The sequence below is a fragment of the Arachis duranensis genome, chromosome 4 (genome assembly GCF_000817695.3).
Source record: "Arachis duranensis cultivar V14167 chromosome 4, aradu.V14167.gnm2.J7QH, whole genome shotgun sequence".
Classification (NCBI taxonomy): Eukaryota; Viridiplantae; Streptophyta; class Magnoliopsida; order Fabales; family Fabaceae; genus Arachis; species Arachis duranensis.
Window position 1 is genome coordinate 8,147,203 of NC_029775.3, and position 15,697 is coordinate 8,162,899.

A 15,697-nucleotide genomic window follows, 5' to 3' on the forward strand; every position below is an offset into this window, starting at 1 on the left:
AGTATTATTTGAGATAAATTTAAACAATTCATATTCAGGTCAAATAAAACATTTTTCTATCAATTAAATTATACGATAAATCTATTTTTTAGGTTAGATACTAATTACTCTATAACGAATGGCATTTTTTTGTTGGAAGAAAGGGGGCTAGGGATCCCAAAAGGAAATAAAACACAGAAAAACAAACTACAAAGTACCTCTTGTCCTAAAGAAGCCTGAGTAGTCAAATAGAGAAAGTATGGTAAATATTAGGAGTTGCTACATCAAATAAATGGAGACCTAAAGGGTGTGGATGAACTCAACATGTTAGATTCGATTCCTATGGATGAAGATGTCTAATAAAAGAGTGTAGCAGGGGTGCATAGTCGAGAAGCCATTCTTAACAAAGTTAATCGCCATTTGGGAGTCAAACTCAATTATGATATAGTAGAAATCTTTGACAATAGCTATCTTTAAACCTTTAATAATTTCCCATAGCTCAGCATACACAATAGAACAGCTACCAATATAACAAGAGAAATCGATGATGAATCTACCTAAGTGATCTCTGAATAATCCTCCCCAGGCAGCATTGTTTGACTGACTAAAAAAGAGCCATCCACTGATCCACATTAAGTTTAATGGTCTATTAGTCTGCTTGGAGGGGGGATTCTATCGAATCAGAGGCTGATGGTTCAATTCAGTTCTCTTAGGGGTTGCCATTTGTGTACATAGCTCTTCTAATCTCTGCGCTTCTCGCTCGAATGGAGTTGGTGACTGCACTGGAATGGCTATCCTTCCCTTTAAACGCTAGTTGATTTGGTGGTACCAAATAGAGGAAATGACCACTCTATACAAACAAGGCTAATCATGGAGATTCAAGGTGAAAAGGCTTAGAGAATACCTTGCACTAAAAGAGCCCACCAAATTTCTTTTGCAAACTTACAATCCTGTAGAATATGTAGCATTTCCTTATCCATTATAACACATCTCGGACAGCTAGCATTAGTTGTTAGGCGCGCCTTTCTTCTTGTCTCATTTATCAGAATAACATTGCTCCCAACTAAGCATATGAAATACCGAATACGCTCAGGACCTTGCCACTTCCAGGTAAGTTTGAAGACTTTGTCCAGGGCACTTTGTTCCCCGATGAGAGTTTGATAAGTAGACTTCGTTTGAGGAGCAGGCCCAAGATATGTGGTCGGGACTCTTCTAAGTTAAAGGTGGGGACATGGCACAAATCTTGCTGATGACATCTTTCGGGAGCCAAACTTTGAGTTTATCTTCATTTTAGGCACCAAAAATAGTAAGGAACTTATTCAGAAAAGAGCAATACTCCACTTTTGATATTACCTAACTTGATGCTGCTGAAGATTGTGTAATGTAGGCACCCAATTATTCTCCTCAAACTTGTTACAGGAGCCATCACCAGTCCACCATATAGAATTACTTCACACTATATCCCAAGTTGTGCAAATCTCTTTCCAAAGGTTAAAATCACTTCTTTTTCTCGAGATGTTCGACAAGATGTCATTGCCGCAATTGTATTTGGCCTGTAGTACCCTAGCCCATAATGCATCATTTTTTTCTACCAGATCCCAACCCACTTTCATAATGAAAGTATGGTTCAAGTTTTTAGTGTGCTTGATGCCTAGTCCTCCGGATCATTTGGATTTGGCAATCTCTCTCCAATTAACTAGGTGGATCTCCCTAGTCTAATAAGTGTCTCCCCAAAGAAAATTTATGCATTAACGATCAATCAAATTACAAGAAACATTGGGTAAAATAGAAGTTTGCATGTTATATTTAAGAATAAAGGCTAAGACAGATTTTATTAGGGTAACTCTTCCAGTTAAGGATAGGGAGGAAGGTTTTCAATTATTTAGTCTTGCATTCAACTTGTTGATGATGCCATTGAATGTGTCTTTAGTAGTCTTAGCATGTAGTAAGGGAAGCCTTTTGTATTTTCCAAGGTCCTTCATTCTTAGAAATTGAAGGGAATTGCTTATATCGTTTTTGACTGAGTGTTCTCATATTCTTAGAGAAAAATAATACAAGTTTTCTTTTTGCTAATTCTCTGGCCAGAGTTGTTACAGAAGGCTTCTAGCATTTTGTTGATGATCTTGGCCTGCTCTAAGTTTGCTTCCACAAAAAAAATAAGATCATCAACAAAAGCACGAATGAGATAGCTCTGGTCTCTATATGTTGATGCGAATAGGTTTCCAAAAACTATGGCCTACGGCTACCGTTATAAGCTGAGATAACCTTTTATACACATAACAAAGATGTATGGTGATAATGGGTTCCTTTGGTGAATTTTCCTAGAGGGCGAGAATTCATCCAAAAGCTTCCCACTCCACAAGATTCTCATTCTAGGCTTCTAGCTATTAACATGCAATTACACACTAAACTTATGAAGTTCCTAAGGAAGCCAATGTCCAAGAGCGTTTCTTTGATGAAGCTCGATTTTAGCATATCTTAAGATTTTTCCAAGATCAATTTTAATAGTCATTCAACTTTTAGAGCCTTTTTTATTCCTCATAGTATGAATGACTTTTTGGGTGATGATGATGTTGTCTGATGTATGTCTCCCAGAGACAAAAATACTTTGGGTTAGGGTAACCAGCTTCTCCATGATATTTCACAGTGTTCTTGTCAAGATCTTAGTGATAATCTTGTAAGAAACATTACATAGACTGATTAATCTCTTTTGTTTAAGGCTAGTCACAGGTTCTACCTTGGGGATGAGGGTGATAAATGTTTCATTTATCTCAATAATGCCATGCGAGTTAGCGAAAATATTATCCACTAGTCGGCATATGTCAGGATCGACATGTGTTCCAATTATTTTGATAAAATAATGGTCTGAGTATTGTCTTTTCCAGGAGCTTTAAGGCTTCATATACTAAAAATGGAGTTCCTGACTTCCTAGGGAGAGATAGCCCTGCCAATTCGAACAACATTAGAGTTAGTAAGGTTCGGAAAAGCATTAATAAGAATAAAAGGAATATCAGGTAAGACATCATGAAAGAAAGTAAAGAAAAAGAAAATAGACATAGATTCCAAGGTTGCATTGTGAAATATCCAATACGTTTTTCTCATCTTATAAGGCTGTTATTTTATTTCTTCTCTTCCTAATAAGAGTAGTCCTATAAAAATATTTCGTTTTGTTATCCCCGCATTCGATCCATTTACATCTAGCCTTTTGGTACCAAAGTATCTCTTCCTAAGTTAGAATTTCTTTATATTCTCTCTAGAAGGTATTTTAAAGTTTTTCAAGAAAATAATTGCTTCCATGATTGAGACTATTAACAATTCCTTGTAATAACCTTCTCAAAATCTGGCTCTTTCTTGAACATGTTGCCAAAACAAAAAAAGTTTCACTATTTAAGAGCTTTCTATAAAGCTGTAATGCAATTGGATCAAGTGTTGTTGACTCTCCAATTATTTGTCACCAGATTTCCAAAGTATGAATGAGTGATCCAAGTTGCCAAACAACGAAAAGGTCTTCTTCTTTTATTTGGTTGTTCAATAGTAGATGGTTGGAAACAAAGAGGAGTGTGGTCAGATTTAAGTATGGGTAGATGGTTTAGTCTAGCCTCCGAAAATTTGATCCACCACTCTAGATTACAAAGACCTTTGTCTAATCTCTCTACTAAATTTCCTTGCTTTTAAGTATAAGGCCACCCTAAGTACCCCAAATCTAAGAGACCACAATAAAAAATACAAGTTTAAAAATCTAGACAACACACCATGTTACTAATTAATAGATCCCCTCATATCCTCAAAATTATTCATGATGGCATTGAAGTCACCTAATAAGCACCAATGACCCTCATTGTTTGCACTAAGATCCTTGATGTTGTTTCATAGCTCCCTGCATTGGCTTCTTTGAGGATTTCTATAAACTGCAATGAGTTTTCATGGAGCAGAATTTTTTCTTTCGATTCTCATGTGAACAAACTACATATGGTTCTTGAGGATGTCAACTTGCCATACCTCATAGTCCCGTAGACACCATATCCCCCCCAGTAAAGCCTCTAGCCTCTTCCACAAAGAACCTGTTAGAATATAATTTCTCGCAGAATTTTCTACCCTTCTCACTACTAATATGAGTTTCTAAGAGGATCAAGAAGCTTGCATCATATTTTTTCTTCAGGTCTCTGATAAGTTTTAAAAAGGTTTTCTCTCTTACACCTCGACAATTTCAAACAATAAAATTTGTCATAATAACTACAAGAGAAAAGGGAGTTGTCACTAGAGACATATCAATCAGAGGTTAGGAAAGTTAACCATTCTATCTCCGCTGGACAAAACACTATAGTCCAGACTGTCATTGTTCTTCCTTGCTACTTCCTCCGCTGAGTTGTCCATGTTAATGTTCGGCGGTTTGTATTTCACGATTCTTTCTTCATGTGACGCTACTTTCATCTCTGTCACATTTTCTTCAAAATTGGGATTTGGTTGACGATTTTTTGCACCGCATGGCTCTCGAACATCTATTTTACCATTTTGGAGGCTTTGAAAACTTTCAATTGTTCTTGTTGTAGTCTTCTCATATTTTCAAGCATCCATTACTCCATGAATTCTTTCTCAAAGCTCTTCGAGTTAGGGTAGGGAACTTGCTATTGACCTTGTTATTTTTTACTACTTGGGTTGCCCCATTTTCAGGAGGGTGATCTTTTTTGTCCCAAGAGATTCTTTCCAGGTTTGGAAATCTTTTTTGAATTTGGTTGGGCTTATCTACCCCTTTTAATTTTCTTTGGCTAGTTGATCCCTTAGCACATTTTACATGGCTTCGGCCTCCACATGCTTTTCATGCATCTCACTGTCTTCCATATTCTTCATATCGCTATTATTGAGCTCCATTGAGAATCCAACTGGATTGAGAAATGATTCTTTATAAGAGTTCTTTGGTGATTAGAATGGGCTAGCGACATTTTGTGCCGCTATCTCCATCTTATCCACTATCCTCTCTTATTTTGATCATTTTTGTGCTTTGTAGTACAAATTTGTCCTCTTGCGTCAAAACCTTAGCAGAGTTTTCTCCCATCTTATCCACTCTTTAAGGCACAAGATTTTAAATATTTTTTTCATTATTATCACTTTTTATAACACTAGACATAATCTCATAATCTTCTTTGGCTTAAAGAATAAGATGTTTGGATGGGAGGAGAGAGAGAGAGAACTGGCTTTGACGAAAAGATCAAATTTCTGGCTTGACTTTGTCTGTGAGGTACTGTCCATTTTTGTTTTTCGTCTCATGAGAGGCCTTTCACTTATAGATAGTTGTCCCAATTGATTGACTTACCAGGAAACAATTTCTTACTGTATTCGGGATTGCCTAAAAGCTCAGTTTGTTTGGCAGACTCTAAAGATTTTCAGTCATCCACTAGATTTGAAGAATTAGTTCTTGTCCCATAGTAAAAAATTATCCTTTTATATTATTTTCTGGTCTGTGGTAAATTTGGAGAGTTAGGAACAATAAAATTTTTAACCTTCATGAGCTTTGACCTCCTTTTAAAATGGCTCATATGGTTTTAGCCTTTGAGAATGTGCTTCGAAATGTCTTTGAATTGCAACAGATTTCTATTTCTTCTACGATTAGTTGCTCTTAGGTTCGTTCTTCGATGGATACTTTTAAGATCAATTGTGATGCTAGTTACTCTGGTTCTGGGGATCGGATTGGTTTTGCCTGTATTAACAGAGACTGGAATGGAAATTGGCAACAAGGCTGTTTGGGAACAATAAAAAGCTGTAATGTTCTTCAAAGAGAGTTGTTTGCTATTTGGAGAGGATTTTTTTAACCTAAAACTTAGAACAAAAAGATGTGATTTGCGAAACGGATTGTCTAGTGGTTTTCATTGTTGTTAACAATTCTCATGATAATGTCAAGTGTGTAGATTCTTTGGTGTTTACAGTAAGAGATATCATGACTTGGAAGCGGCGCATTATTCGCTTAATTTTGCGAGATGCAAATACAATGGTGGACATCATGGCAAAAACGGTGTTAAGATCGCATTTGCAACATGCAGAGTTTTCAATGGTCTTAGGAATTTGAGATGAGTATTCAAAAAAATCGTCTTGTGCCATCTTAGTCTCTTAAAATTTTATTTTATTTCTTTTATTTGGTTGTTTTAAATTTTTAGTCCAAAAAAAAGGGGACATAATGTCGTAATCACATAATTATGGCTAATTAATTTATTGAATTTTTTTAAAAAATATAGAAACATTCTTAGCAAAATCGAACTGGATTGGCCAGTTCGACTAGAAAATTGGTGAATCGGACCCTAAGTCGGTCCAGTCCGATAATATGATTGGATAAGACAACAAATCGGTCAAATCCAAAATGAATCGATCAAAATCGGTCAAACTCGATAAGACCGGTTCGATCGAATCGCCTGAGTTTCAAATTTTTTCCAAAATGTTAAAATTAGGGTTGGAACCCCTCATCAAGAAAAAACATATACTCACAACCACAAAGCTATTAAACTTATTATTAATATATATGCAAATTAATATATATAAATATCTTTCAGCAAATAATTTACTTCTATTTAATTTATTTTAATTTTAATTATAAACTTATTCATTCTTAAATTAATTAAATTTTTATTTAACAATAATTATAAACTCATTTTTTTTATAATTATATAATATCTATTAATATTATTTTTCAATAAATACTTGTAATATATAATAGTATAATAGATATAAATTAATTAATAAATTATTAAAATTTAAAAATAATAATTATTTTAATATAAAAATAAAATAAAAATATTTATGATAGAATAAAATTAACAAAATACTTATTGTTCCTATTTTATATTGTTTTAGAATAGTTAGATATTTTTAAAATGTTAATAAAAATATATATTTTAAATTTTAATTTTAAAATTTTGACTATATTTTATTTTTATTTATATAGAATTGAATCAATTGGTTTAATTAGTAATTCACCAGTTAAACCAATGACTCAATAACCTAATAATTTGACCAATTCGATCACCGGTTTGATTCTGATAACTATGTATAGAAACACCAATATACATTGGCAGGCAAAACAAAAAAGCGGAAAACAAGTGCGTCAGCGTCTACCTCTCTTCGCGTGAGACTGCGTCGCTTTTGTTAAACTACAGTAACGAGTGTCCCTCCTCAGCTCAATAGCTATCTCATTCCTTCTTCGTTTCAACCCTCTTTGAATGCATCAATCCCTTTCAAAACCCTAATTTCCCATTTAGCAAAACCCTAACACCTAATCTCCAAATGGAGGATTCCGAGGGAGTCCTCAGCTTCGATTTCGAGGGCGGCCTCGACGCTGCTCCCCCCGCTGCCGCCGCCGTCTCCGCACCCTCCGCCGGACTTCTCTCCAATCAAAACGATTCAACCGCGGCGGCCGCTGCAGCCGCGGTTCCCAATGGCGCTGCCGCAGCTGCGCCCACTGCTGGAGACCCCGGAGCTGCCGGAAATGTGCCCGGGAGGCGGAGCTTCCGGCAGACGGTGTGCCGGCACTGGCTAAGGAGCTTGTGTATGAAGGGAGACGCGTGCGGGTTCTTGCATCAGTACGACAAGGCGAGGATGCCGGTGTGCCGGTTCTTTCGGCTGTACGGTGAGTGCCGCGAGCAGGATTGCGTGTACAAGCACACCAACGAAGATATCAAGGAGTGTAACATGTATGTGATGCGATTTATTCTCAGTTCGTTTTAACTGTTTTATTTTTGGCAGAATTTGTGTATGTGTATTGTATAGAACGCTGTAGTTGTAGTTAGTGTAGTTTGTGTTTTTGAACTGTTTGTTGTTTTGATTGTGAGAGGTTTTTGAAGAGTGGTGGGGTTTGTTAATTGGACCGGTGGTGCCAAGGTTAATGGTTTTGAGGTGAGGGGGATTCCTTGCTGTTAAGGTTTAGCTTTTTAGGGCTATGATCATATACAGCTTTGTTTTTCCAGCTTTTCATTGATTGTTTCTGTTGTGAACAATTGTTTGGCTGTCTTGTGTTATACTTGTTAAGATATTAGATTTTAGACCTTACTGTGTTTTGTTTCAGTTCTTACTTCTGAGTTCCGAGTTTATATTTCTTTAATTTTCATGTTTATTAAGTATGGTCATATTAATGGGGTTTTGATGCAACTTATATATGGAGAGTAGAAGGGGTCTGAAGAGTTTGAATGGGAAGGAGGGGGAGGAGAAATTTTTAAGTGAAGACAGACCAACCAAAGGCTGTGTCTCGCATCATATTGACTAGAGCTATGTAAAGTTTGATGTCTGAAAAACATAATAAAGTAAACCACGTAATAATTTTAGTTTTCAGAGATTCTGCATGGTGGAATGATAATTTTCCTGCCACTTTAGGGGTACTTGTAAATGATCATAACCATTGAAATATTTTATGATCATATTTGGTCCTTGAAGCTGCTTGGTTGGCTTGGTAAGTGACATCTGATTATTGTTTCTGTCTACTTGCCATCTTCTCTACAATTGGATCACAAGCTGACCTTGGCCATTCCTAGTTTAATTATAATTTAATTTCCTGAAAAAAGTTGTATATCTGTTGCTGGATCTTCTGATGCAGGTTTTAATCTCTGCTTACAGGCTATCTAAATATTATTGAACACTTTCGTACTTAAAAAAGCCTTTGCGATAAATATTTCTATTTTCTAGTGAATGAGAAACAAGGAAGACAATGATGTACTGAAATCATTCATGAATACTTGATAGATATTAAATCATAAACTTCTTTGTCTATAGTAGACTGGATTCAGTGTTAGTTGAGCTTAGAACCTTGTTAGGTTTGCTTTCATCATTTAGTAGATTCTTTTTCTGTCCATAAAGTCATGAATTAGAAACTGTCTTCACCTCTTGCCATGGTCATAAGTAGAGATAGAGCTGAGAATAGCTGCTTACCATGTATAGAGCAAGTTGTTAGTATTGTCAATGATACAGATTTTTTTTTTTCTATCTTTTTCTAAGTTTAGTTTAGACTGATCATTTCAATAGAGTCTTGGAAAATACTTAATGTGCAAGATACATGGTTTTTCTTTTTCTATATATAAAAAAATATATTTCTTCCAGTTTGAAATGCTATTTTTCATTCTGCATTGCATCCTAGCTGCTTGAACTTTGGAATGATCCCCCTCGACACATTTTCTGAGCAGCGGGTTTTTCTATCCATAACAGTTGGAGGAGCTTCATGACTCATTTCTGGGGTTGGGGAGAAGAAATGTGGATAAGATTCTGTCAAGTTGTGTCCAATGTCTGCAGTAATTTGGACCTTGTTGCATTTCATTAGGGAAGTGAACTTTTTCTAAGAATTCAGCTTTATTTTTATTGATACTTGGCATAATTACGATGATCTGGAATTCTATTGGGGGTTCCGTTGGATATTCAAAGGGATTGGAGGGATTATTTGTTTGATGGGCTTGGGTTATGTATCCCATTCTCTTTTTCTCTTTTTTGCTCAGAAGGATATGGCATCCTCCTGTTGTATTCAACTATTCAGTCATTTATTTTTCCCCCAGTCTTCTATAAGCAGGTCCTTGTTTGTTTGGCTTTAAAATATCTGCTTAAATGTTATGTGGATGTGATTTTGATATTTCTGCATCTGCAGGTACAAGTTAGGATTTTGTCCTAATGGACCTGATTGCCGATACAGACATGCTAAATCTGCTGGACCTCCACCTTCTGTTGATGAGGTCCTTCAAAAGATCCAGCATTTATATTCTTACAACTACAATGCATCGAACAAGTTTTTCCAACAAAGGGGTTCAAACTATAATCAACAAGCTGAAAAATCTCAATTTCCTCAAGGAAATAATTCTACAAACCAAGCTGTTGCTGGAAAACCATTACAAGCAGAGTCGGGTAATGTCCAGCAGCAACAAGTTCAACAGGCTCAGCAGCCAGTCAATCAAAGCCAAGTGCAAAATGTTGCTAGTGGTCAGCCCAATCAGGCGAATAAAACTGCAACTCCTTTACCTCAAGGAATATCTAGGTGTGTTCAGAGTCTAGTAGTTCTCAATTGTGCTACGGAAAATTATTAGTATTCTTACAGTCAGATAAATGATAGACTAGGTATATAACTTGAATTACCGTTTGGGAGAGATATGCCAGCATATACTTTGTGTAGTATTTTCTTCCCAACTTTACTGCTGTCCCTGTTGCTGTCTATATATATTACATGCCCTATGTTATTGGCTGTTCAGAAATATCCTTGATGTAATTTATTTTTTTTACCATTAATGACATTGAATAATAAAATGGATGCATTCTTTAAATTAAGGGAGGGCTTACACAAAAAATAAGACTGGCATACAAAAAGGGGGAACCCATCAACAAAGTTTATGAATTGAGGACTAGAAAACTTCTTACACAGTATAATTCTCTTTAAGGTCATTATCATATATTTTCTTTAATCATTATCAAGCTATGACACAAAGTTTGAGGCTAGAACAAGAACTGGTATCTGTCATATTATTCTAGTAATGTGCCCACTGCCTATACCAGATATGAGAATATTGCATGTTTTCTTAATGAGAGGTTCGTTTTCAAATAAATTTTCCTGTGAAAATTGTTGCTTCAGATTCATCTCTATTCTCTAACCTACATGAAATAAACTGATCTACGTCTCCGCAAAAACCTTAGGTATTTTATTGTTAAAAGTTGCAATCGTGAAAATTTGGAGTTATCAGTACAACAAGGAGTATGGGCAACACAAAGGAGCAACGAGTCAAAACTAAACGAGGCTTTTGATTCTGTGGAAAATGTTATACTGATTTTCTCAGTCAACCGAACTCGCCATTTCCAGGTATGTTTCTTGCTTTGCATCCAACTTGAGTATTTTTGTTCAAATTTATGGATTTAGGCCAAGGATATATTTGTTGTTCAATTGACAGATGCAAGCATCCAGCACCTTCTTGAATTGTTTCATAAGATTCTATATGCTTATAATGATGGTAAAGAAAGAAACAGTATAATTTGGTTTTCAGTAGCTTACTATAGGGTGAAATGCATCAACCCAATTGGTTTTTCCTGATGATTTAATTTGACAAGAGGAGCAGATATCTAATTTTGAAATCTGCATTCATTAATGAATGAAATGCAACCAGTAAACTCTTTACGTATGTAGCTTTATGTATTGAGGACTAGAAAACATTTTACCCATATGGAAAGAACCTTTGCCTCTGTTTTCTTGGTGTGACCAAGCCGCCGAATCTGAATTTGTCTATATTTTTGCAGGGTTGTGCAAAGATGACCTCCAGAATTGGTGGTTCTGTTGCTGGGGGAAACTGGAAATATGCTCATGGAACTGCACATTATGGGCGGAATTTCTCTGTTAAATGGTTGAAGGTATAAAAGTTCTTATAGCAACTTTGATGGGATATTTATCTGATAGATGCTAAAATAACTGGTTCTTGAATTATTTGTGGAACATCTAATTAGTAATACAAAGTTTTTTCACCATAATTTGTTTTTTTATGATATAATGAACATCAATGTAAGGATCAAATCAATGTCTAAATAAATATTCATTGACTAAATCGACATGTATTGCGCAAGTTTTCTCAGTTATATATATTTTTACTTCTGTGTCTGGGCTGAACTTGTTCATGAACCATCATTGGAAATTGGTAATGATATCCAGATTTTTTGGTACATTCAGTAATCTGTTAAATTGCCATTCTTGTCTGCAGTTATGTGAACTGTCATTCCACAAAACTCGCCATTTGAGGAATCCATACAATTGGAGTTACGAGTTTCTTGAATATGGGAAAGGCTGGATCCATTTAGCTAATGATGTTACCTTTTGAAAACTTTATGATCAATTTGCCTTACTCTCTACCTACACTTTTAATTATTCCTTTCTTTTCATGGCTAATAATTGTTCTCTACTCCAATTCTTGTGGTGATAATTTCTATTAGGAAATCCTGCACAAACATAACATTTAACGATGGTGCAATCTTTCACCATTTATGAGCACTAGGGAATGGTTAGGTTTAACTGTTAGGCATTTCAATATGATAGAGTTGATATATATACGATTAAAGCTGTCAGTTGGTGTCAGTGAAATCAGACATCTCAGTAATGAAGAAACATATTCTTGATTCTAGCTACATATTGCATATGCATGCTGATTTTGAAACTAATTTTATTGTTTAGGCATTAAGTTAGATATTTATTCTGCCATATTGGAGTATAATTAGGAAACATTCTGTTCATGTAATTGCAGATAAGTAGAGATTGTCAGGAGCTGGAACCCTCCATCGGTGAGCAGTTGGCATCCTTGCTTTATCTTGAGCCAGATAGTGAGCTTATGGTATGTTTTCCTTTGAGCCATAGTCTTGCCTTTTATGACTAGGAGCACTTTGCATTTAATTAAATTTCGGTTTTGACTTATAATGTAACTTCCTTCTAAGAAACTATCAGACGGGATTGTTAGGCCATATCAATAATGTTATCCAACCTAATTTAAAATATGTTGAGAAGACATGATTTGCACCATCAGTTAGTTCTCTTCAGTGCAACCATAATAGCAATAATTTTTTACAACTTAGGATAATAATTAGCTCCTACTCATCAAACATAAAGTATGCATGGATACATCAGTTATATGTTCCTTTTTAATATTTTCTCAATACCAACGTAACATACATATTGCAATAAAAAAGTTGACCTTCGGTGAATAACTATCCTCACAAGAAACTTTTCGTTTGCATTTCCCCAGTTTAGATCTTTGCCACCCATACATATCCTTTAAATAACAAATATGAGATATCATCTCCCTTCTTTTATAGAGCACTGTACTAGACTTCTTGTTTAATGTGTCTGAGTATCATATATTCAACGCTTCATGTTATCATTTTACTAATCGACATATAGCTTGTGTTGGGTCCCAGTTATGTTGGGGTAAAAAATCAGCCAGGTCTCAAACATGTTAAATTAACAGCTTAAGCTTCACAGTATTTTATTACTTTTGTACCAATTATCTATTAAAACTAGGCTATTTTAATAGATGGCTTTGCGAAACATTGGGTGCTCTGTTGAACTGCAATACTTTGGGTATTGGATTTATATAAATTTTCTTCGTCATTATTCCAGGCTATCTCAATTGCAGCAGAGTCTAAACGAGAAGAAGAGAAGGCAAAGGGAGTGAATCCAGACAATGGAGGAGAGAATCCGGATATCGTCCCATTTGAAGACAACGAAGAAGAGGAAGAGGAAGAAAGTGATGAAGAGGAGGAGAGCTTTGGTCATGTTGTTGGGCCAGCTGTTCAAGGCAGAGGTAGGGGCAGAGGCATGATGTGGCCGCCTCACATGCCTCTTGCACGCGGAGCCAGACCTATGCCTGGAATGCCAGGTTTTAACCCAGTAATGATGGGTGATGGATTATCATATGGGCCTGTTGGACCTGATGGCTTCGGTATGCCCGATCTTTTTGGTGTGGGCCCTCGTGGTTTTCCTCCATATGGTCCTAGGTTCTCTGGTGATTTTGCAGGACCCCCTGCAGCCATGATGTTCCGTGGGCGACCTTCCCAACCTGGGATGTTTCCAGGTGGTGGATTTGGGATGATGATGAATCCTGCACGTCCTCCCTTTATGGGGGGGATGGGCGCAAATCCTCCAAGAGCCAGTAGGCCAGTTAATATGCCTCCGATGTTTCCACCGCCACCACCTCCACCTCAAAATCACAACCGACTTGTAAAGAGGGATCAAAGAATTAATGATCGGAATGATAAATTTGGTTCAGGATTAGAGCAGGGCAAGAATCAGGATATGATGAGTCAAAGTGGTGGACCTGATGAAGACATGCAAGGATACAAAGCACAGCAGGATGATCAGTATGCTGTCAACACCTTCAGGAACGATGATAGTGAAAGCGAGGATGAGGCACCTCGGCGGTCAAGGCATGGAGAGGGGAAAAAGAGAAGGCGAAGCTTAGAAGATGCCAATGCAAGCTCTAATCACTAGGTATGGCCCCTAAATACTGATGAGTCACTAACCAGGATGCCGGTTTCTGGTGCTTTTATTTTTCAATGTAATGAAATGAGGCCATCAGATATATCTATGTACGAGTTATATTTATTTTTCTAGGGAAAACTGGGGTGCTTCAGGAAAATAAAAAATGAAAAAAAAGAGGAAAAGGTTCACAGTTACGTTCACAGGTCATGTAAGTTTTGCATAAAGTTCTTTGGATATTTATTGCTAATGTAGTGCGAACATAGCATAGGCGACGATGGATTATGAATATACTCAATTGACTGTACCCCTGTCTCTGTATTTGTATAAAGAGATAGTAACATTAGAGTCCTTAATGAAAAAGTGACAAGGCATTTCATTTATGGTACTGGTTATAAGGTTATTGCTTGGGAATTGGTGTCGTCATGAAAGTAATTAGAATTCTCATTTTCCTTAAGAGTCATATTTATATATATTCTGGACCTATTTAGATATTCTAAGAGATTGGTAAAGTAATAAAATGAAAATTAATCACTTTTAAATTAAGATTGGAATTTACAAATGAAAGGAGTAACAAATTCAATAATGATTAATTTCTCATTATTTTACATTATCAAACTCTTCACTTTAGAAGAATTTGATTCATTTTGAAGGAAAAGATTTTGTTTTAACACGAAAAAAGATTATGTGATATATTTTGGTTGCTTAATTAATAATATATGAGATTATTATTTATTAATGTATGTAGTGTATGTGTGTGTACTAGTACTTCTCTTGCTTTGGCTTTGGACGAAATTAAATCAAAGTAGGGTGCAACCATGTCATGCATGTTATTCCCCTCTTGTATGTTATGATATTTACTTTGAATCGCTGCACTTTGATTCCGATGTCTCTTCTATTTGGGTAATAAATATTATACAAAGTTTATTTCAAACTTAACTGTGGTTGACGTATGGGGAAAAAATGTTTGATGTAAATAATATCAGCAAATACAGAAAGATAAGTTCGGTGCCTTCTATCAACCGAAATCATGTGGACACTCTTAATATACTTCTTTTTAATGTATCAAAAACACAATAATAATAAAAATTACTATAATTAAAAGATGGAATGTAGTTTGTTTCGTACACACACATAAAATTAATGGGGAGGAAAAGGGGGTTTAAGATATAATCAAGGTTCTTGCTTTGAAAAATAGCAAATTAATGTACTTAACTACTTTTTTTTGTGACTTTTTTTTTTCACAGTAACTCGCCGCGGATCTGAGCTCTATTTAAGAGTTTATCGCTAACTAATGAATTATTGCATGCATATGGCGAAATTCAAAACCTGATATTTTTTGCTTACCGACTATTTGACTATGTGGAGTCATTTGATATAAGGCTAATTTTCTGGTGCCTGTAACTTTAGTGTCGAAATTGTCAAAGTTATTTTTTATGGTAAGTTTTAAATATTAAAAAATAATTTATTTTTATATTTTTTAATTTAAATATTAAATTTTATCTCATTTTAATAAGTTAGGCAAATATATATAAATACTATAGTATGCAACCTTGATATAATCCCTCGTGATCTTTTGATTGAAGCCCATGAAAGGAAGGAAACATTCTGATGCGCTTCTTGAGGCACATCTTATTTAGTTTTTTCTTTTTTTTTCTTTTTGAGTTTCTTATTTGCTGGTTTTTTTTTTTTTTTTTTTTAACTTTGAGTTAAGGTGATTGAGTTTAGTTTGCATTGATTAGGGTTAAAAGTCAAATTTTATCA

At 35.5% G+C, this 15,697-nt stretch overlaps 1 protein-coding gene across 1 annotated transcript; it reads left to right on the forward strand.

Moving 5' to 3' along the window:
* Positions 1–7,052: 7,052 nt before the first annotated feature.
* LOC107483134 (30-kDa cleavage and polyadenylation specificity factor 30) lies at positions 7,053–14,316 on the forward strand. Its single transcript, XM_016103756.3, is given in 7 exon segments — positions 7,053–7,655; positions 9,587–9,970; positions 10,621–10,783; positions 11,215–11,325; positions 11,670–11,724; positions 12,181–12,293; positions 13,076–14,316. Coding segments are annotated over 7 exon segments (2,103 nt in total). The 5' UTR covers positions 7,053–7,248; the 3' UTR covers positions 13,946–14,316.
* The last annotated feature ends 1,381 nt before the right edge of the window (positions 14,317–15,697 follow it).